Source organism: Genypterus blacodes, unplaced genomic scaffold, assembly GCF_046128005.1.
Source record: "Genypterus blacodes isolate CSIRO-AG114 ecotype Tasmania unplaced genomic scaffold, CSIRO-AGI_Gbla_v1 ptg000067l_1, whole genome shotgun sequence".
Classification (NCBI taxonomy): Eukaryota; Metazoa; Chordata; class Actinopteri; order Ophidiiformes; family Ophidiidae; genus Genypterus; species Genypterus blacodes.
In genome coordinates this window covers 13,864,762-13,888,494 of record NW_027466879.1, presented here as the reverse complement: position 1 = coordinate 13,888,494, position 23,733 = coordinate 13,864,762, and the positions used below count along the sequence as shown (strand labels likewise).

Here is a 23,733-nt window from a genome sequence, read left to right as displayed (position 1 = left end):
AGTATTCTGCCTCTGCGTCTCACCACTTGATGCAGTGTGCTAGGCAGCTGCAGCAGTATGTGGTGGACAGCAAGACCCGACCAAGACAGTATTATCCAGTGCTAATGAGAGACAGTCCTCCCATGAGGCTAGCTGACATATAGCAAGGTTCAGAGAGCTGAACATGAGGCCAGCATGGGGTTGATCCAATTACTGAACAAACTTGTTATGATTTATTCAATTAGATCATTACAGATTCTCGATTAACACTTTTAGAGAGGAAAACCTGTAGAGAACATGGTTCTGTGAAATGCTGACACAACTCTGGAAAGTTACTGGTTGTCATATTCGACATAGTTTGCTGAGAAGGAGAAAAAGTACAGTGGATCCTCAGCGCCTTGATTGTTCGTCATTAGTATGCTAGGCATGCTTAGTATGCTCAGAAATGGCAGTTTTCCATTTAAAATACGTGTCGCAATATTATAGTGCTTTAAGCTTCTTTAGAGGATGGAAGATGAGTGTCTGTTTACCTATTGGTACACTCTTAACACCAGTGTCTTTGTATCACAGCAGCGCAGAGATAAAGGCATAATGCCATTTCACTCCTGTAGTTGAGTTCTAATCCCTCAATTACCGTTGTGTATTTTCCCCTCTACGCATTTTGTGCACTATACACAATCCAATATAGGAGATTTTCGCAAGTCAAGTGTGTTGTTCAAGAAATTAGATTAGTTTTTGAACCCGTGACAAATTCCTTAGTTGTACCTGTCAAAAGTGAAGGCTCCCTGTTGGCCCTTATCAAATTCGCCGAATTCATTTTCTCTCCAGGTATAGGAGTCTAGGATGCCTGTGGAGGTTATTATTCTGTTTGTTTGTCAGCTTGTGATTTTCTGCTACCTGTGAGGAGTGGCTGCTTTGCATCCAGTGCTTCTTGTCTGCTGCCACCTGTTCCTTCATTACGTGGCCACCATATTACTTTGCCTTCATATGGAAGGAAACTCTTGATCCTCCAGGGAGATCTCCCTTTCTTGAAATTTACTTTTGTCTGATTATGCTTCGGATCTTGTCAGAATACATCAGGTTGAGATGTGAGGATATGAGATCTCCTGCTCTGACGGGAGATATTTCTCTGTAGGAGTCAGGATTAGTGAAGGAATTCTTTTTTTATTTTAGAGGGGTGTGTCCTCCTTTATGCAATAAAAGTCAGAAATGCCAAGCTCTTGCAGAAGAGTGTGTTTTAGTGCTGCTACCATGAGAGTGTTGATATTGCAGACTCGGTCTCTCCACTGCTGTTGCAGTCTACTGGGAGAAGACCGACCAGGGCAGACTAGACTCATCTTGAATCATGGCACAGCGAGTTAGAAGTAGCCTCAGGCTTTCACAGTCCTGGTGCTCACAATGCATCCTTCATGAGGTATTAAATGAATATAAGAATACACAGATAAGCAAAGCAGAAAATGAGTGTGATCTAAATGCCAGGCCCCTGCGCTGTGGGCGGCTTGATGTTTGCTCAGCGCCAGCCTCATTAAATCCAGCAGCCCAGTACCTTCTAGTGGCCTACAAAGTTGAGAAACAACTACAAAAGGTCAGAAGGTGGGATGAAATTAAATTAGAAAGGGGGGAAACTGTACTGTTAATGCCACCACATCGGTGCGCTGCTTTAACTAATTGAAATGGCATCGAGGGAGAAGCACCAGATGGGTCTCCTTTGGCCTGAGGTGGGGTGCTGGCTGGCTCTGACAGGATCCCATCTGAGACGCTCTCTCCCCTGGGGTCCATGCTGATGCCTTCCCTCATTCCTTTGCCTCTCTCGCACACTTATCTCCAGCCAACAGAATCTCTTGGTTGTATTAGAAGGCTCAGGTAACACACTTGGTAGGCGACTATCAGAAAGGCAACAAATACATTTTTTATTCGCGATTAATCCCATGAGTTGCTGTTATGTGCAAAATTGAATAATGAATTCAAAAGAAATGTATTACGCATTTCTATTTTACAAATAGTGCAATATGAACAAAAGTGCACAGATAAGTTGCTTCTTAACTGCAGTATTCCCTTTGCACAGTAGCAGTTAAAATATTTATTTAAAATCTCAACCTAATCATTAATGTCATCAAATCAAATATAAAGTGTGTGTGTGTGTGTATGTGTATAAAGTGGCCCACAACTGCGTTTTGTCAGGACACTGTCAAACGCACTGTTCTGCAGATACTGTGTGCGACGCAGGGGGGCGTGTTCAAAAGGCAGATGTCTCGCAGCAGCGATCATATTTCTTGCACTATCTGTGCTGACTTGATTTGAAACGTTCCACTGCTGTGCAACATGGAAATGTTCCGCCCAAGTTTCAGCAAAATGTGTTCTGTTTTCATTCCAGTCAGAGCAGTGACTGCAGCTCCCACTGTTCATCAATATAATGCACTGTAACTCCCAGGTACTTATGGTTACCCAGCGATGTCCAGTAGTCTCCAGTGAGGGCAACAGTTGGTACACGTTATACAACTTGTGTATTCTATATGACGCGATAATAACGCCCAGCCCTAATATATTTGTCTTATCTATATTGAAACAAATCAATGGAGGAAGAACAGTAAGAGAAGAATCTTGATTTTAAGCAGAGTAAATAAGAAAGGTTTGATGCAGCCATGACTCACCAAACCACAAAGCAGCCGAGCCTCCCATTGGCATCGTTTAGCTGCACCTGTTCAAAATTTCATGAAGCGCTTCCAAAAATATGACATATTTTTGTACAAATTACTACCAAATACCGCAAAATAAAGAAGCACGAAACAGGACTAAGACTGTGTTTGCTCTGTACTATCTTGTACTGTGCAGATGCAATATTCATCTTCACAGGATCTGTTTTATTTTCTTTTTTCCTGGAGTTTCTCTCTGGATGGCTCTGCTTAAGTAGAGAGTCTTGGTCCAGCTTTTCTTGGGTTTCACACCCTTGCAGAGTTTTATGTTCCCCTCACCGGTCAGTCTCATCTCTCTCTGGCACTGTGTTCCCTGTAGTTTCCTCACATTTTTTATTTTAACATGCATAGAAAATATGGAAATCTAAATCAAAGCCTGAATTTGCAGTGACCCTGTCAGGATGAGACATTTTCTGAACGATGAATCCAAGTTGTGATTATAGAGTCCCTCTTCTTCATGTGTCTTTGCTTTTATGATCATACTAATCATATCCCGACTGCCCCCTGGCTGCCTGTGTCCTTCTGTCCTGGTAGTGCTCGGTGCTCTTTCCCAGCATGCACTGCCTGTAATTAAATAGGAGCCTGGTCCTCTTGACAGTGTCTGTGGCTGCTTTCTCTGCCTGGCAGCCTCTTCATCCTCTCTCTGTATCTATCTCTCTGTCTCTCTTTCACACACAGACCCTCTCCCACCCTCTCTCCTTGCCTGGATGTCACATGAGGAACAAACTCTGGTCTCTGTCTCTCAAATGATTTAATTGGATGCAAACTCAGGAGCACGGACATCAATATGGAACTATATCTGCCATAAGGCAGAGCCATTAGTCAATACTTCGCCCTCCACATGCCGAAGGCTTTTGTCAGACCTAATTACCCAGTACTGTATTCAGTGGAGCTTCACCAGTGGGGGACTGGGACTCCTGTGGGATCTGGTTAGGATCACAGTTCACTTCCAGTGTATACAATGGAGTTGGAAAGTTCAAAAAAGCAAATATCAATCACCATTCTCCTCTACTTAGCACTGATAGCTAAATGACAGCAGTCATGACAGCCTCACTCACTTCCGCTGGCTTCCTGGATTTAGGCATATTAGGTCTTGGAGGCTGGAGAGTTGTGTACACTGGGCATCGGATAACAGAGAGGATTAACATGCCTCACCAGTGCCTCTCCCTTTGTGCTGATGTACAGAACCAAACACAGTTTTATGGAGTGCTTATACCAACAAAGATCAGCTTCCCGTTACATATTATAGCCACTGCATTGTTCGACATAATTTCCCATGGAAACCACCCCCGCCTGCGAGAAACTTATATTCAAACACAGGATAAAAGATGGAAATGTAATGCTAATAATATAATCCTTGTTTCTTAATGGCATGTCAGTCTTTCACTCTGGCCAACCAGTGACAGCTTGCTCACAGCTTTGGTAAATCATGTGAGCTCCACAACTGCACTAGTTACAGTATATATTCTTTTCTTAATTTCTAGGAAAAACTTATTAAATGACAATATCATTCGATCCATTTTCATTAATCCAAACAAGTCAATCTGGCACCAACTGGAGCTCAGCTGGTCGCACAGCTGATTTGCAAATTCCAAAAGTGACTGAATGTAGTTATGAAATTTGTTAAAGTTAGCAGTATTAGTTATCTCATTATATTAAAAATATGCAAATATGCAAGTCATTACCCAAATGTTAATTACTTTTAGTTTATTTGTTGTTTTCTTCATCTACATTTCTTCCTGTATCACAAATCCTGCATCACTCTGTAAGAATCTAACGGATGCTTCTTCCATGTGTGTTTGTGCATTAGACAGTGTAGTGCTCTGTGTGTGCAGGTGTGTACATTTCTCTAACCTTGACCTCGTGCACTTGTCCTTTTAGGGAGCCTCATCCAGCCTTGTGGTCAAGTTCGCAGACACTGACAAGGAAAGAACCCTGCGCAGGATGCACCAGATGGCAGGGCAGCTCGGTATCTTCAGTCCCATGACCATCCAGTTTGGGGCCTATGGCGCCTACTCACATGCTGTAAGTCTCAGCCCGGCGGGGGAGGAGACGGTGAGCTTTAAAATAGAAAAAAGAAAAAGAAAACAAAAACTGTTGTGATATGAGGTCTGAACTCACAATCTCTCCCACCAGGCATGTGTCACCTCCAGCGGACAAGTATTGAAGTGATTCACACTATTAAATGGCCTTAAATGTACAGAGGGCACACAGAATATACTGCACTGATGTGTGTCAATTTCCTTCTTCATTTGTTGAGAGGAGGTGCTTTGCATGTAGTCTCATTTTCAGCCGTTCACTTATTCACTTTCATCATTACAAACATTCACTTCACATTTACATTCCTTCCCTAGCCGGCCTGCCAATTTAAACTGCCGACTCGCCGATCCGGAGCTTTGTCACTGGAGCATTTCATCCAACTACACAATTCTTTTTCACAGAGAAAGACGCGTGGAGGTGCACGTCACCACCAACAACCCACACCAACTCATCCCCATCCCCCTTTTGCCTGCCAGCCCTCCCAATTTCATATTCACACATGAAAGTCACAGCCTGAGTTAGGAGTCTGTGAGATTTTGCACTCACACAGTAGCTAACAACTCACCCTGACAGGTGAGAATCGCCCACTCATGTACAATCTCTGTCTCGACTAACTCTGCCCCCCTTTTTTCTTACATATACATGTACATACAGCACATGGACATACAGGTTACTGCAGGTATACATATGAGGCACCTTTAGTTTATGGTAATATAATGAGAACAGGACCAGAGCAGTGTTTCTGTTACTGCAAAGCAACGCTGCAGGGCAACACAGACCACTCTGCTCAAGAACAAGACACGGGCCAAACAAACAGAGATGTGAGTGTAAACATGGCTCTGGTCCTGCGGCTATTTCACCCTCCTTCCCTTTTTCTGTCCTTCCTTCCATTCCACTTTCTCCCCACTGCTCTTTAATCCTACAGCAGATGATGCAACAGCAAGCAGCCCTGATGGCGGCGACACAAGGGTCCTACCTGAACCCCATGGCCGCCATCGCTGCCGCACAAATGCAGCAAATGGCAGCTTTCAATGTCAACGGCCTGGTCGCTACTCCCATGACACCGTCCTCAGGTATACACCGTTAGGTACACACACGGCATACGCGTGCGCTGACATACTGTACGCAGAGGCACAGTGGCACACACACACACACACACACACACACGCACACGCACACGCACACACACACACACACAGAGGACTTCTCTATCCATTTCTCACACTGCCCTGGAACATTTTCATCATTAGTAAGAATTATAGAAGCTGTAGTAATATATTCATTCAAGGCCTTTCTGCTTTTGCCCTTGTTACATTTTTTAAGATGTAGGCCCTATTTTTTGAGCTGGAGCAGACGTTGCCAGTGTTGAATTAAAGGAAGAGGAGCCTTGTATTGAGTGAGGCATGATGGGAAAAGATGTACTGCATTCCTTGACACTCATTGGCAGCCACATTATAGTCTCTCTCTCTCTCTTTATCTCTCTGCCTCTGTCTGTCGCTCTCCTTCTCCGTCGCTGTGACACTGTGTTTTCTGGGAACGGAGCCAATCCGATGACTTTGGGATGCAGAGTCCTTGGCTTATACAATATAGGAGCAAAGATTTGTGCGAGATAATCCTGGACCTCAGTCTGAACTATCTTCTTGGCCCTTGTCATGAAGAGCTTTGATGGCTCGACACTAAGTAGGCAGGCCGCCTGAAGGCAGGGTCATTGCAAATGTATTAAAGTGGCTTGATGCTGTATGCAGCATTTGTAATCCATAAGTCCTACACATACCCAGGTAATGCCTATTAAACATAATCCTACATGACTTGAATGCCCTTCACCTGGATTAGAAAAATAATAAAAATCCATCAGCACAAAAGGGCAACGACAAGGTGACAGATTTGGAACGTTACCACAAGGAGGAAAGGCCACTGTTAGAAGAAGAGGCATGGCCCCCCTGGCATCCACTTAGATGCGTCTCCGAATTATGAAGCATGTCACCCGCGCACCCCTGCAGTTTCTCTAATGACTGTCTCTATTTGCAGGCACCAGCACACCCCCAGGCATCAGTGCCACAGCCGTGCCCAGCATAGCCACCCCGATTGGGGTCAACGGATTCAGCACCCTTCCACCCCAGAGCAACGGTCAGCCCACCTCCGAACCCATCTACACCAATGGTATTCATCCTTACCCAGGTGAGCGGAACAGCGTTTACTCATCCGGCAGGTGAAGCAACAGATGCATTTGTAACTTCTATCATCATGGCCTTGAACGTTACTAATTTCCTGTGTTTACTGATGCCAAGTTGTGGATGTTACGATTGAGAACATCACCAATTGTTACAACGCGAGAGTAGCGAGGAAATAATATCCCCACATTGGGCCGAAGCGTTTCAAGTTAAGGACCAGTCAAATGTGTCTTTCTGTGCAGCCTGCTCTAGTTTCATGATAAATCATCATCAGTTCCTCCAACAGTTCATTATTGTTCATTTAACGTGTCTCAGCCCCTCCTTAGCTTCTTAATGTTGTCTGGGACTCATTCCTGAAGAACTGACAGACACGCACTCCCTGTTTCTGCATTATGCAAGGCAGCTGCAACTGTAATGAACTACAAAGCGGTTTGTTTGGCACGTCATTAATATTTGATGCAAACATCTGGGGCGAACAGCCATTTTGAAGAACTGAGAGGTTATGACAACCCAAATTTTTCCCTCTCCCTGTATGATCTTACCCCCTAATGATTCTCTACAGTTTTGTCACTTTTCTGCCTTGCTCTCTAACATTCTCTCTATCTATTCCTGTCTTTTTCCCCTCTGTCCTCCCTCGGTCATTCTCCCCGTCGCTGCTGCACTCCTTTCTCCATCTCTCTTTCCGTCTCTGCAGCACAAAGTCCAACGGTGACTGACCCTCTCCAACAGGCTTATGCTGGCGTGCAACACTACGCAGGTGATCTGTCTCTCCTAACTCCTCTCTGCTCTCTCTCACTTCCTCCATCTGTTCCTGCTCCACCTCCCCCTCTCCTGTTCGGTCCGTCTCATCAGTAGACACTATGACAGGTAGAGATAGCCCAGGACGACCAGCCAATTTCCTCCAGGATTAGTCTACTTTACATTTGGATTGAAAAGGGATTTTCGCTTGACTTGATTATACACCCACACAAAAATCTTAATTCCAAAAGTATACTGAGAGCAGAGGATCTGAACCTGCCATAACCTCCTACAAGATAGCAGACATAGAGTTCCCATAACCACTGCTTTCCACCTGATATCGGCTTCATTAGCATGGTGTGAATTTCTCTTTCTTTGTATGTCTGCTTAGTCGAACTGCACTCAGCTCCCTTTTTGCCACGCTCTTTGTGTGGTGATCCACCAGCCAAATGAGCCCAGGCTTCCAGTCATAATGCAATGTATTTATGCAATGTCTAGAGGATGCAAATGAACAATGGAATAATGATTTGAGTTTTGTTGTGTCAAATATGAAAATGGAGATGTGAAAAATACCTCTCTGGTTCTCCCTTTGCAACAGCAGCCTACCCTGCCGCCTATGCGCCAATCAGCCAAGCGTTCCCCCAGCAACCAACCATCATTCCCCAGCAACAGAGGGAAGGTAAGAGCGAGCAAGCGCGCCCACCCAAGATAAAAGGTGATAATTGCCATGTTCCATTCTAATGTAGCTGTGGTGCTTTGAATTAGCGAGCGAAGGGAAAAAGCTGGCTGGGGAAAATGTGAGAAAAAAGCTCCCCCATTTAAAGAGAAGAACATTAGCAGTGAGATGGAAAGTTACTCTGTCATTATTCAAAAACTGCACTAATTCAAACTCACAGCGTTGGACTGCTTAATCAGTCCATTACAATGTGTTTAAGTGGTTATAAATATTCATCAGATTAATTAGCTGCATGCATAATCATTTATTACCATTGCTAGTGTAGTGTTCACTCTTATGCCACAGCATCAGACGTAATAAAGCATAAGATATACCGTGATGGTAAATCACTCTTCTTGATGCCATTTGTCAGTCTTAATTTATCACCTATATGATTGTATGAGACAGCTTAGAGTAGCATGAATATTCAAGATAGAAACTCTGAAATGTGTTTGCAGCCAGGATGACTTGCTTTTGTTGGTCATGCGTGCCAGGGTCACGATGCAGAACCACACAAATAAAGAGTAAATATAGACATAACAAGGGAGGCAGTTATTATAAATGCACTCGCATATTTCCTCGCACTTGTCGGAACACACAGACACACACACACCAACTGTTCACGACAACCAATCTTTCACTGAAACCCTGGGACATTTTAATCATTAGCAAGAATTAGTGGTAATGCACACACACACACAGAAATGCACAAACACACAAGCACAAAGCTATTCTTGGTTGAGCCAGTGGCCTGTCTGTGTTCTGGCCTCCTCTGGGTTTTGGCTGTTCTCCCAGCCCGTCTCAGTCCACTGCCACAGTCTGCAGCCCTGCCATTTAACAAGAGACACCTAAACCTGAACACGCCGCCAAAGTCAAGCTGCAGCATCAAGCCTCCCAGTGTGTGTGTGTGTGTGTGTGTGTGTGTGTGTGTGTGTGTGTGTGTGTGTGTGTGTGTGTCTTGAGTGCATGCCCGCGTGTGTGCGTGTCTTTCAACAAGAACAATGTGTGCTACACCCTCACAAATGTCATTTTCTCCATACAATCCTACTCTTTGAATTAATGTAACCATTTTAGTTTAACTGAGCGTCTTAGGCAGCACATCATTACACATCTCATTACGCTACATTCCAACGCTGCATATGCTAAGCAACACATTCTGACACAGCAAATAGCATTATATTGCTGGAAAATAAGGCGATGCTGTCCGGCAGCTACCTATATGGATGAACTCTTTAACCTCACATGGACTGGATTTAGTTTTGCAGGGATTGCAAAGATTGCCGTTTGGAAAAGAGTGCAAGTATTCTGCCACATGTGAAGCTCCTGTACTCAGGCATGTATTCACTCAAGAGGAAATGAGCAAAGTTCAAGAACAGAATCTCTTTTCCTCCACACAGCTGAATGGGCAGACTTACTTACTGTAGACGTGAAAGGCAGGTATGAAATGGTCAGTCACCAAAAAACAGGGGCTGTTGCGCTGTCAGGGAGAAAAGTGAACAATTTGGCAGCACGCCACAGAACTACCTATCAAATATAGCAGCACAAAAGACGAAGACGTTTCCCTCCAACAAGCCACTTCATTTTAAAGAGTGAATCTTCCAACACCTAAATCTAAGCAAACAGACTGAGCTGATATTCAGACCGCCACTGTTAAAAAAAGGAAAAAAAAAGAAAAGAAAGAACTCTGTCAACCTGTGTGTGTGTGTGTGCGCATGTGTGAATGCGTGTGTGTGTCCTCTATCTCACCGAGGCATAGCAGCACTACAGTCAGCCACCACTGCAGGCCTCTTATCAGCCTTCTCAGCAGCCCCAGTCTCATCTCGTCATGCTATCACCCAGAGCAATGAGACAGCAGAGAATGCCAGCCAGCCACAAGCATACAGTCCCCGAGTCCATCACACCTCTCTCCATCTCTCCCCCTCTCTCTCTCTCTCTCTCACTCTGTCCAGGGCTCGCTTGCCTTCTCTCCCTGCTTCTCTCTTCATTTCATTTCTTCCTTTATCCAGATTGGCCTGTACAATATGTGGCAGCTGGAGGGATGAGTTTGGAGGGATGGAGAAAGATTGGAAGCCAGTCTTACAGTCACACAATAATTGGGGCAAAAACTTGGCTTATGTCTTAATGTGCGCTCTGCCTGTTTACTTTCTCTGTCTCCTTGCTGTCTCTCTCTCTCTGTCTCTCTCTCTCTTGCTTTCTCAATATATTCAACTCAACCCCAATGTCTTTCACTTTTAGACCCTTTAGTCTCCCTTAGTCTTTTTGTCATGTCTTATACTTCTAGTTGTGTAGCTATGTTTACATGTGCATAACACATATAACAAGACAGCAGTGGAGTCAAACTGTTTCTATGTTTCAATAAAGTTACACTAAATCATCTAGTATACAAGTGGAACATCAAGTCACAAAATAAGCAGTCAAAAGGAAATGAATTTCCAGAGTAAATGCTTTGACTATTAGTAGGAACAATTGTGGCCCACTTCCCATAAGTCTTTATATGTTTTCAAATGTAATATTTGTCCCACAGGTCATATCATTAAAGTATAGTGTTTACACAGCCCTGTCTGCCTTGAAGTATTATCCTAATTGTACCGCATTTGATCACTGTGTTAATGCGGTCGCTGTCTCTGCCTGTCTGTTTGTGCTCCCGCGTAACCTTCCTGTTGTCTTTCTCTTGTCACCAGGACCAGAAGGTTGCAACCTGTTTATTTACCACCTGCCCCAGGAGTTCGGAGATGCAGAGCTCATGCAAATGTTCCTGCCTTTCGGCAACGTCATCTCTGCCAAAGTCTTTGTGGACCGAGCGACCAATCAGAGCAAATGTTTCGGTGAGTCGAACGTCAACGGGGGAGTGAGAATTGATTGGCAGTCTGCTCGTGGCCTGTGTTCTTTTCTTGCAATTACTGTTTGCTTTTGCTGTTATTCCCAGTGTCTATCCTAATCAAGATGTAATTAACATTTTAAAGTTGGCGTTACATGCCACTGAGCAGGGGGCACGGGGAGAAGGATTGCACACGTGCGCCGCTCTCCATCGCAATTTCATATCAAAGACGATGGAGAGGCCACAAGAAATGGGGGTGGGGTAGTGAGGAAAATCGCCCAAACAGACACACACAAACACTCACACACACACATACACACAAGCTAAACCCGCAACAACCCAAAATTGCCAATTCTCCATACCTCTCTTCATCACCCACTCTACCGGACCATTACTTATGCACTCAGTATCCATCCCCGCCATTGCCGAACCTCCTTTACCTCAGAGCAAATCTACCAGCGAGGCAACAAGCCACCCATCCCGCCACCCTTCCTCTCTTCTTCTCTCACCTCCCACACAGCGAAACCAGTTCATCAGGGTGGAGACAGTGCAGGTGGAATCCACGGGCTTAAAGAGATAATAATAGACTGGTGTGGGCCTTGCTGTTGATTCAGTTGGACAGCAGCACCCAGGGGACGGAGGGCGAGGGAGAGGGAGGGGGAGAGAGAGAGAGAAAGAGAGGGGGAACGGGGAGGGGGGCATAGGCTTTCTTTCAGTGTATCATGACATGTCTATGAGGTTTTAATTCTCCCCCCTTCCTTCATCTGTCTCTCTCAGTCCATCTCAGGTTGCCCCCCCAACACACCTCTCTCTCTCCGTCTCTCAGTGTGTCTCTCTCCCTCTCAACACTGAGCATATGCCTCTCACCATCAGTATACGTCAGTCAACAAAAGGGAAGGACAAAGGGGCGGTGACCTCATCAGCTTCACCGACTGATTTTTCACAGCTATTAATTAAGATCTTGGCTGAAAAACAGCAATTTAACCCATTATTCTTTTGTGCAAGTGTGTGTGTGCGTGCGTGTGTGTTTTTTACTCATTTCTCGCTCCTTTTTATAGCAGAAGCCCCAGGGCTCTTCTGCGAGACATTAACAAATTAGGGAGATGATGCTGTGCATTAAGGGGGATAAGTTATTAGGCCCCCAAGAACTTGGACCACTTCATCTTAAAAATGTGTGATTTTAGTCTCGGTGTGGTTAATGGGCGTTGCATATGACACCCACATGAGGATGCAGGAAAGATATGGAAAAGATAATTTCCAAAACAATAATCTGGTATATTCATGCAGGAAATAGGAAAGATTGTCAATTCAAATAGGACAAAATGAAGCAATAATTATCTCAAGTTAATTATTCAACATGTATAACAGTCAGGCAAAGTATAGTAAAGTTTGCATTTTGACTTCAGCAAAGTTTGACTTGGCAGACTGTTAAATATTTTTAATTTGGATGAAAAAGAAAAGCATGTGTGCACAGGTTGAATGGATTACAGAATCATTACAGACAAAACCCAAGATTTGGCACAAATGTCGACCTCATGTCATTTTCCATATAAGGAAGGTGTATGGCTGTGTTTGATTTACTGTGTACACACTCTGTCCACATACATGACTCTTAATCCACTGTGTTTAGTCACTCAATATTGACATTTAAAAGTGATCAAAGCCTGCCTCGTTAAGTGGAATTAGCAGGGTTTTGCAAGAAAATTAATTTCAAAAGGTCTTTAGAGAACGGAATGGCACAGAACACACACACCCATCCACACACACACACACACACACAAACTCTGCTTTTAGATAGAAGTAAGAAAACAGAAATGAGGAGACGTTCAAAGAATTACATGAACAGCTTCTGATAAGAGGAACACTGATTTTTGTTGTTCTTTTTTCTTTTCCATGTTAGTCAGTTTTCTGTTCCTGCTCTTTTTTCTATCAGCAATCCACTCATTAAGTGGCTCACATTCACACCTGCCCAGCAAAATTAACCGTGTTAGATTAGATATGACTGCAGCAACTCAACACTGTGTCAGTGATGCTGGAACCCCCACGTTCATCTAACACTTCTAGACACAGTAACAGCCACTGCATAAGCGCATCTGCTGTGACTGGACAAGCAAATATCCAGTCGACACTGGATAATGTAAAGTCAATCTAAATAAATAATCAATGCATTGATGTAAAAGCAGAGTGTTTATTCAGACAGCTGCCAATAGTGCGCCTACCGCCTTCCTCACTGCTCAAGTTTGTCCTTGACTTAATTTTCCCTAATGCATATTGAGTGTTTACATCTCCGTCAGTATTATGACCATCATTCTATACAGGTCATCAGACTTGATGCATTAGAACAGACTGGGCCTTTATAGGATGTGATCTTAAAGTGAGAGCATGTCAAATAGCATGTTTTCTCTCAGTGTGACCATCAATATAGCATCAAGGGAGAGTAAAAGTGTATCAAGGTGTTTTTTTGTACTTTCATGCATTGCAACATTTTCAAAGTAAAAATTCAAACATGGACATCAGTATAATGAGGCCCCATAAAAAAAAGAATTTTTTTATAGAGCTTACTTTAGTTCAATGAATTAGTAACAATTAGTGGAACATTTATTCAAAAATTGTTCATATAGCTACTAGATAAATTGTAGTGATGAAAGAGTTGTCCATATGTATGTCCAGATGTTTACAAAGCAATCTGCATTCAATGACTAGTTAACACTTAGAATTACATACTGAAGCCAAATGTACGTCAGAGTTTAAAGCCAAAAAAGAAAACACACTTTCAGACATGCTTGACTTTCTTTTCCTCAAAGTTAGCAGTGGACTTTTTGCCCTCGCTCTGCCTTTACCTTTTTGGCATGGGGATGTAAATGTGAGGTATAGCGATTTATTAAAGCCAGGAGGTGTACATGTGCATGCGTGTGTGCTTGTGTGTGCGTGTGTGTGTGTGTGTGTGTGTGTGTGTGCGAGAGGGCTGAGGAGGAAGATCACTGGCAACTGACAGGCCCTTCCCTGCTCAGTTTGTTTAAAGGGTTTGTAAAAGCAGCAGCCTTATCTCACCTGCACTGACAAAAGCCTGCCCTCTCCCCCCAAATTAAATTGGACCCATAGCGGTGTGATCAAATCAGCTGGCAGGCGGAAAATTCAGGCCGTCAATCACTGACGTGTCTGATAAGAGCAGGCATGGAGTCCCAGTGTGGAAAGCTGTGGGCTCATTCCGCCTCAGCACCCAGGCGATAACTCAGAGCAGCAGGCACCTCCGTCCTCCACACCTTGCTCCTAGAATCTCGTCTCGACCCCCATGCCCTTACTCTTTACTTAGATACATGCAATTACACGCAGGAACATACACGTGCACACTCAGGTAGCAGTTACACACGCACACACACATGCACAGAGTCACATAGCACTTTGCCGGAAAAATTCCAAACGACACAGAACTCCTTTTTCCCTCTAATCTTCAAACGGCTTTTTTGTTTTTGTTCTCCGTTCCAACCTCGACTCCTTGTTTCTAATGGCCCTTCTTTCATTTTGCTTTTTAATATCTGTGTTATTAGCCTTTGTGTTATTTTATGTAATCTTTTTTTAATTCAGAGATTTTCAATTAATCTGCTCAAAAGCCAAAACAAAGAGCTATTGTTGTGTCATTGTTGAGAGTTAAAAAGGGTCTTCTTCTTCCTCTTCTTCTCCTTTGCCTCGCTGCTCTTTCATCTTTTCTGTCGTTCCTTTCCCTTCCCAATGCGTTATTCCCGCTCTCTAATTTCTCCGCCATTCCACCGCCTGAATATCTCTCTCCCTCTCTCTCTTTCTTTCTCTCTCTCCCTCTGTTCTCGTATCAGGCTTTGTGAGTTTTGATAACCCGTCCAGTGCTCAAGCCGCTATCCAGGCCATGAATGGCTTCCAGATAGGCATGAAGAGGCTGAAGGTGCAGCTAAAGCGGCCAAAGGATGCCAACCGACCTTACTGACTCCTCTGCTGTCCGTACCCAGGTAACATCCATGATATCACACCGTCTGCCAAGCCACGCCTGTTCTAACAACAAACTGCCCATTTGTCTGCATAAATTAACTATTAGATTTGGAGTCTGGTTACTAGATGTGAAACTTCTTGAATGCATTGCCTGAAACAGCTTTTTAATCACTACAAAAGCTGAACAACACAAAGAGATACTATACTAGGTAAAGTACCGGGTCTTTATCTGTGCCAAGGACTTGGTATATCCGCATTTAACACAGACAAAAATGAATCAAATACAATAAAGTAAAATATAATGCAAACATAGTGATCTGGGCGAAAAGCAAGGTAGACTATAACCAAGATGAAGGACATTTTTGGTGCTGCTTATTGTAAAATTTGAACATGAGCAAAGAGAAACAGCTGCAAACCCATGACCTGTTCTTACACTGTTGGTATGTGATCACAATGATAACAAAGAACCCCAAAACGCTCTGTATAAATTTACATAGTTATCACTGTTCCACACTAATAAAATTACAAAAAGCATTTGGAATTGCCTAGCGTTATATTAAAATGTGATCGTCAAGGGGAACCGGTGAAAGTTCTAGTTCAGTAATCACTCTCAGAGTTTGCCCCCTGTGCCCCGATGGTTGATAACTGAGACTTCAATATGAATATGAATATCAGGTCAACATGCTTTTAGCAAAGTGTTAACAGTTATAGTGTCAGCGAGGCAGGTTCCATAGTGCACTGACCCTCTCCACACACTCGCCTCAGAGTTTCTTCCATTATTTATTATTATCTTTCTACTTTTTTACCTGTGGGTTGATAGCATGAAAAAGTATGATATCATCAACCCCCAGCCTGTGCAGAGTTACTCATCTATACTGTGGATGGGAGAGGGAATTAGTCCAAACTTTACACTCCATGGTAAAAAAGAGAAGGATTTGTATTTATTATTTAGCAATTTAGTTGACTTTACAACTGAACCTATCAAGAAAACATAATAATAATGCCCAGATTTTCCAATTTCCATCACAACAGGCAATGGCAGTGAGTTTAGAAAATGTGTGCACTAAATTTTCTGTCCAAATAAATGAGCACAAGTTAATTTGCTGAAGTTTAAATGGCAACAATAGCAGGTTTGTGTTGGTCTTTCTTTAAATTGTGCTATTTCAAATGATCTTTTTTCAGCTTATTCACATTAGTTCGCTTTTGCCCCAGCACTGGATTCACTAAAACACCTAAACTAGCCTTCAACATTAGACCCAGAGTGACAACACCCCTCCTACAAGTGAACAACCATAATTTCGTAAAATGATGACAATTTTCTTTTCAATTATTGTCATAAACTCAACACTTGAGGAAACCTCTTGGGACAAAACTGTTACAACTGCCAGTGTTAAAAGTCAACATCAACAGAATGAAATTTCAAAGACGATTTCACAGAGAGAATGTTGTGTTAAAACTAACTGATTTACAAAATAATGCTTGTCATCAAGGCACAAGTATGAATTATGTGCATGTCCATTGAAGATTCTTAGTATATTTACAATATATTCAAATAGAAAAATCTGCCATCATAAACTGTATTCAATTTTTTATTTGCTCTTCCTGTAAACGCATGGCTTTCAGGGGGAAAAGACTGTTTACTTAAAGAAGTCGCATCCCACAGTTAAGACAAATCTCAGTGTCAGGCTTGATTTAAAGAATCATTGCCCATTACAAAGTGCATCTGCCAGAGCAAAATAATATAGATGCATGATCTTTTCACCCAACTGGGTAGTCTAGTTCTCATTACAATAATATAAACCCCCATTATATTTCTCCATAAATAAAGCCATGGTTATACCATTTGTTTGTTTTACATTTGACTCTTTAAAAGCCACAAGATGGCATTAATGGAAGGTGGTATGCAATCCAAATGATAGATGCTTCCTTTATCTCTCGCGTGATAGCATTTGAATAGAGCTGTGTCCTGCTAATTGAAGGGGTGCTTTCAACGGAGACACCACATGAAGACAGGGAATGATTTTGATATAGCACATCAATGAGGGACTAATGGAAAATATCCTGAAATGGCATTAAATGACAGGACAGTCATTGAAACGTACTCAGAATGTCTGCACGTACAGACATTTCCCACAATAATATTTTGTCACTTTATCAGGAGGCGTATGTGTGTGTATGTGTGTGATCGTGCGGTAATTTGTGCGTTTATTTCATGTCCTCCTCTGTCTGTGCTGTGGTTCAATCCATCTGCGTTTTTCTTCCGTTATTACACCACTTCTTTTGTTGTGTAGAGGAAAACCACTAGACCAAAACCAATTCCATGAAAACATAAAAGAAGGAAAAATGGACTCGCTGGGCCTCTGCAGTCAGTTGTGTATCATGGCTTTGCGTTTACACCGCCGTTAAAATCCAGAGAACTTTTACACAAAGAAGCTACAACTACTTCCACCCTTGAAAGGGCTTTCCTAGTCTAATGCCGTTAGATTAAAATAAGGTAAGGTAGGCAGGTTTACTAATGTGTAAATAGCCCCCGCAAGACCAAATGAGCCGAGTCTTTTTTTTTTACTGATCCTCCGATCAGTGGAGAAATTCATTAGATTGAACAAAGCCAGCACAGGGGCTTCCATCCCATGACAGTTTAACGGCGAGGCAACACCACTAAGCCTGCATAGAGGAGAAGAGATGAAATGACTGTGATAAAAAACAATAATAAAAATAACAGTAATAACAATATGAACAGGACTTAAATGCTTTATTTGTCATTAGAAACAGGTTTTAAGAAATGTAAACCCACCAAGTCTTATTACGGGATAAATACTATGTGTCATTGAAAATGAAAACGTCAAAGGGGAATCATCAAAAACTAAAAGAAATTTGATTGGCACCAAAGTTTAATGTTGTCTAAATTTAATCCAGTCCAGAACTGTTTTTAGTAATTCTGCTAAAAGGTAACTAAACCAAGAAATGGAAAGCATGACTCCTCAGCAGAGGCAATTAGATCAGAGTACAACACGACCATTCAAAACTCCTCCACATTAAATGATGATTGATGAAAAACTCAGATAAAACTAATGATGGAATATTTTAATCCTTGTGTAAAAAGGTCAAAATTTCCCGCTAACTTTCACTTTCAAGTTGAATGAGAAACACAATCAGTATTATGCTCGGCCGCTCTCTGGAGCTCCGCTACTCCGAAATTGTCTTTCGTCTTGAAGATAAACTTAATGCAAAACAAGCCGAAGCGTTCACTGTACAGACACTTTCGTAGCAAACAATGCAAAGCACAACCAATTACTGTAGACAGGACAGGTTCTTTTGAAAAATGCATTTCTGCCTTGAGGGTTATCGTTTTAAATTTAAAACATCAATTCAATGGTTTAACCTGTAAATGTTGCCAGTGTGAGAGTAGTTCACATCCACGCTGAAACACAAGGAGAGGACTTTTTGTGCTGTCTTGAAGATTATTTGTTCACTTATTTCTGTTTTATCTGTCAATTCTCCTTCTATTATATTTTCCTTTCATGGTAATAACCATAAAAAGCACATTTTGATTTGACAGGCAGAATAAGTGAGAGCGTGTGGAACAAATATGAAAGGGCTTCTTTGAATTCTAACTTATAAGGCAAAGAAAATCCCAATGTTTCTTTCCTTCTTTTGCACCCCACCAACCTGGCAACCTGACATGGCCAGTCAGAGTGTGAGGTGGCCTTTCTCCGCTATAGCCACACCCCCCACACCTGTCATGACGCCAGGTTCTCACAGCTGTAAGTTAAACCCATGGTGTCATTTTCTTTTGGATGACGTCATGTGGTGGGCCTGTGACTGCGTTGCATGACGTGGCATTGAATGATATCTCCATATGAACTCTATCTCTATACTTTGCCCTCCTTTTCTATATATATATATCTATATATCTATATTGTATATTGGCATTTTGTGGAGTGCAGTAAACCAGTGCCTTTCTTGGCTGGTACCTGTTGTACGTAATGTAACTGACGTGCTGACTGGTTGGTTGATCATAACTGGAAGTGGCCTTTGACCCTTTGTGCTATTGTACCGTGTGACTTTGTGATGTTTTATATTCTCTTGTGGGGTTCATGTGTATGAGTGTATTGTATTTCCTACTTCTTTATTTCCTCACATCCAGACAAGTGGTGCTTCTGCAGCAAACTTTGATATGTTACGGAAATCTGATAAGTTGCAAAAAAGGACCTTTTCCCCCCCCCCCCTCAATCATCAGCTGTTTAGTTGTGCGATGGCCGAGATGACCTCATGTTTGTGCAGCCAATTAAATCTCCTCCATTCACGCGGGGAGCACAGGCAAATGTTGACACTCCCCTCCTTCATGGAATCCATCTGCACAGGGAGTACTTCTGCCGGATTGTTTTGTTTGCCTAACATGAGAATCACGTCCCATTTATTTATTTATGAAGGTGCAAACCAATTACACTATGATAGCAGAGCTGCAGGCAGCACTGCAGACCCGCATGGACAATATTCGCCCACCACGCAGACATAATGTACACATACAAGTATAAGAGGCACATAAAAATAGAACAAACACAAAATACTTGGGTTTTGCGTTTGCCACCGCTTGTTTTGTTATTCTTTACAGCATATACTGTATATTCATACGCCTAATGAAGAGAATTGTTGCTCGGTCTGTGAAAAGAAAAGGCAGAATCACAGTGAAAAAGGTCCTTTCTTTGCAAGTGTGAGTTTGTTTCAAGCGCTCCAGGCTAAACCTTTAATAAGAGTTCGTCTTTTGCATTGAACCTGCTCTGCCCTATTCTTTCAGAAGCCCTGCAGGCGTCTCTCTCTATCTCTCTCCTGTAGTCTGTCCAACGAAGTCGGGGGGGGACGGTCCAGCTAACCAAGCTGGGAGGGACATGGCCTTTGTAGCATCAACTGTGGCTCTTAACTGTTAGGTCTCTTTGATGGAGCCATCTAAGTAGGTGGTGATGGTAAATGTAGGACAAAAAAAGCCTGTGAAAAATACACATCTGACAGAATCTGAGGGTGAAAAAAAAATAAATAAAAAATGTTTTCTGGGAAAATATCTAATTTAGCCGCAGCGTGCTCCTTCTGCTCCGTTGTAGATGTATAGCAAGAGTCGCTGGCGGCTTATAAAAGAGGACATCTATTATCGGGACTGTTAGTGCTTATGCTACTAATGGCTGGGTTCACTTTGGCACACATAAGAAATCAGTTAGAATCTCAACTCTCACATCTAAAAAGCCGATCTATTATGAAACACTAACAAGCTCATTTATAGGGCTGAAAAGGTAGAACAAAGAGCGCCTGGGCACATGCACCCATCACAAAGTCAGACCCTTTCATGTTCACTCGCGGAGAGTGATTAGCTGTGATTCCAGGGCCTTTCTTCACCCACATCATAGCTCACAACATATTAAAGATGATGGGCCGCAAACTAGAGCCTTTATACCCAAAAGCTCAACAACACAGACACATTTAGAAATTGTAGTAGCTATGCAGCTTGTCAAGTCAGTACAAAGACGGCGAACGTGCCAGAGATCCAAATAAGTGGCTATTTCTCGCAGTTCTGATATAGCGAAAATCATCCATTTTATCCCTGTCATTACTGAAACACTACACACACGCACACGCTTGCATACGTACTTGTCTTTTTTTGTCTTTATGTTCCCTGACTGTTCTATGGTGGCGTTGTTTGCACTCAATTAAGAGCGAGAGGAATGTCGGAAGAATCTCCACATTCCCGATGCAGGCTAGGCAGATGTAGTCGTTTGAAATCAGGCCTTCCTTGGATTAGTGCTGTCAGACTGTAGATGTCTGTTCCATATGGTTAAAACACAAATCTCCCACCCCACCTCTAGCCCACTTATTTCGGGTTTTGATTGACACACTCCTCTTTTTTCCCCCTCTCCGTCTGTTTCTCATGCTGTTGGCTGTGCCTGTCAGTCTGTGTGATAACCAGGAGCCAGCAACCCTGAGCATGTCTGCCACAGCTTCACTGAATCTGCTCTCCTTTTTCTTCTTCTCCCTCTCTCTCTCTCTCTCCCTCTCTCACTCTGTCACAGGATGAAGGGCCACAACACCTTATTTCCACAAGTGCAGTAAAAGTACAAAGACTTCTTGCTCTGCTACATATCATGAAGGAAGGGTGGTCCCTTGATCCTGCTGGAAACTCGCTGAAAGATTGGGTGACTAAGAGAAGGATCCCAGAGTTGTTTTATTTGATTTGATTTTTTTCTTTCTTCGCAAATGCCTCTTTTTTCCCTGTTTTTGCTTTGGCGTCTGTGGAAGAAGATTTTTTGCAGAGACCAACTTTTTGCTGCTGTTTTATAGACATGATGGAAAAAAAAAACCTTTATAGACTCATTATGCTCAAAGCATGCATACTGACACAAGATATAGATAAATACACATAACACGGATAACAAACCAAACATACACATTTAAAGATGCACCTAAAAATGAAAAAGAGAAAAAAAAAAAAAAAAACTTTGTACATGTATAAATAACGTGCAAATGCCAACTCAAGTACTGAAGCAAACATGCGAGCGCATATATACACACAGATACATACACATACACACACCAGCCTGCTGCCATTTTGGTTTTTGTGCCTACACAGGTGTGCTCTGTGACAGGGCAAGCTCTGGATAGAAGAAGAAGAAAATGCGAAGATGAAGAAGAAGAAAAGGAGAAGAAGAAGAAGAGAAGAAGAAGAAGAAGAAGAAGAAGAGGAGAATCCAGGATAATTTACATGCATCATTCCTTAGGAAATAGGGACCAAAGGACTAAACGCTTTTTAAAAGAATATAAATATATAAATATATAAATATATATTTAAAAACTCATACCTTGTAGCTGCAAGTATTACAATTTACTCGTAGTCAAAAAAATCATTAAATCAATATCCAGTGGCCTACTGTAAGTAAGAATAAAAGAAAAAGGAATTAATGTATTAAAAAAAGACATGGAATCATAGTATAGGGGCTGATCTTTTGGTCTGGTTGCTGATTGAGCACCGGGTTGTAGAATAGTACAAGTAGATTAGGAGAAAAAAAAGAAGTAGATTTGCTGATTTTTGCTGTTGTTTCAAAAAAAATACTTGAAGGTGTACGGAAAAGGGGCAGAAGGAAAAAAAAAAAAAGAAAGAAAAGAAAACACTCACCTGCCTCTGTACGCAACGAGTCTCTTTCTTTTGGATGTTAAAGGTATCAGCCACTGGATATCTCGCTCATCATGATGTATAAGTCACTGCACTCTCTTGACAGCTATGAACAGACTGTTCCGGAAAAGAAGAAGAAAAAAAAAGAATGGCAAGACGAAAAAGACTGAACTTATACAAGTGTCTGTGCCGGACAGGGCACCGATGTTTAAGGCTTCTCACTAAGCCTATGTGTTCAAGCGACAATCCACTGTAAAGACCAAGCAGAAATAGGTGGGGTGTCTTTTTTGTTTGTTTTTGTTTCTTTCTTGACATTTTGTACCACAACATGTAAGGTGAATGATGGGGGGTAACAAATTGTGAAATAGGGACCAGGAGAGAAGGACAAATGGACAGCATCTGTGCAGGAACAGAGAGGGAGGAGGAGTGAGGTGAGAGCTACTGAAACTGCCATCAAAATGAGCTCAGTAGACAAATAAATTGGCCCTCACGGCGTTGGGATTTCCCTCTAAAACAGAAAATGTGTCCATTCAAAGCAAATAAACAAGGCTTTAAAAAAAAAAAAGGGAAAAAACACAAGATGCCAAGGATACAGTATCTGTGTTCACTGAAGCTACTGCAAAACTCCCAGTTGAGAAGAATTGCTGTTCATCTCCTGGCAGATACAAACACACATTGCTCTGGAGACAAACTCGATTTGCTATAGTGATGGCAATGGAATGCGGGCTTTTAGAGTGCATTTAGCTCTGTGAAATACAATGTAAATGCCACTGTTAACATGTTCCCCCAACTGCTTTCTTTATATATTATACATACGACCTATAGGATGGGGAAACGACTCGCTTAAACAGACACTATCTGAATTAATCAGTAACTCTTAATCATCGCTCTCTGATGCCAAGCAGGACAGTAAAACCGGGGCGTGATTTAGCCTTTATTTTGACCATTTTAGAGCGAAAGGAGACCCGCCTCCCATAAAAACAAATCAATAAGTGTGGAACGAGTCTGGAGGGAGGGGGCGATGGTGTTTCAGTCACTCTGAACACCTCCTAAATTCCTCTGTCACACACCAGCTTCACCTCCACGCGCCGGCTCTGTGAGTGCAGACAGCTGGCAACTGGTTTGAGACAGAGGGAGGACCTTAACGACACACCGCCAAGCCCACACCAGTGTTTTCCAAGCCTCACCTTTGATTGATCCTATATTGTTCTTAGAACGATGCCCCAGGACCAAAATTTAGAGATTCCCGAAGCTTTAGTCAAGCTCCTGGTGACAAACAATGTATATCTGTGAATACATGTGTGCACTTTGGGAGACTATGACTACAGGGGTTGATGCAAGCTCCAGTCCAACCAGTTCCTGTTTACCACTTTGGCCCCATCATCCTGACTCCTCCTTTCAAAATAAGGGTCCAATTCCAAACAATTAAGCAAAGACCTGATTACAGCCTGTCCACAATGCTG

General features: G+C 42.5%; 1 protein-coding gene across 12 annotated transcripts in view; it reads left to right on the top strand.

Moving 5' to 3' along the window:
• celf6 (CUGBP Elav-like family member 6) overlaps positions 1–15,112 on the top strand; it is a 116,579-nt gene extending 101,467 nt beyond the window's left edge. For 3 of the 12 annotated variants that reach the window (XM_076155711.1, XM_076155712.1, XM_076155709.1), the window contains 7 exons: positions 4,554–4,697; positions 5,641–5,785; positions 6,741–6,890; positions 7,578–7,640; positions 8,220–8,300; positions 11,018–11,161; positions 14,985–15,112. In XM_076155711.1, coding sequence (XP_076011826.1) covers positions 4,554–4,697; positions 5,641–5,785; positions 6,741–6,890; positions 7,578–7,640; positions 8,220–8,300; positions 11,018–11,161; positions 14,985–15,112 — 855 coding nt within the window. Of the gene's footprint in view, positions 1–4,553; positions 4,698–5,637; positions 5,786–6,740; positions 6,891–7,577; positions 7,641–8,219; positions 8,337–11,017; positions 11,162–14,984 lie in introns of all 12 variants that reach the window. The other 9 variants (XM_076155708.1, XM_076155706.1, XM_076155715.1 and 6 more) reach the window with 8 other exon arrangements.
• The last annotated feature ends 8,621 nt before the right edge of the window (positions 15,113–23,733 follow it).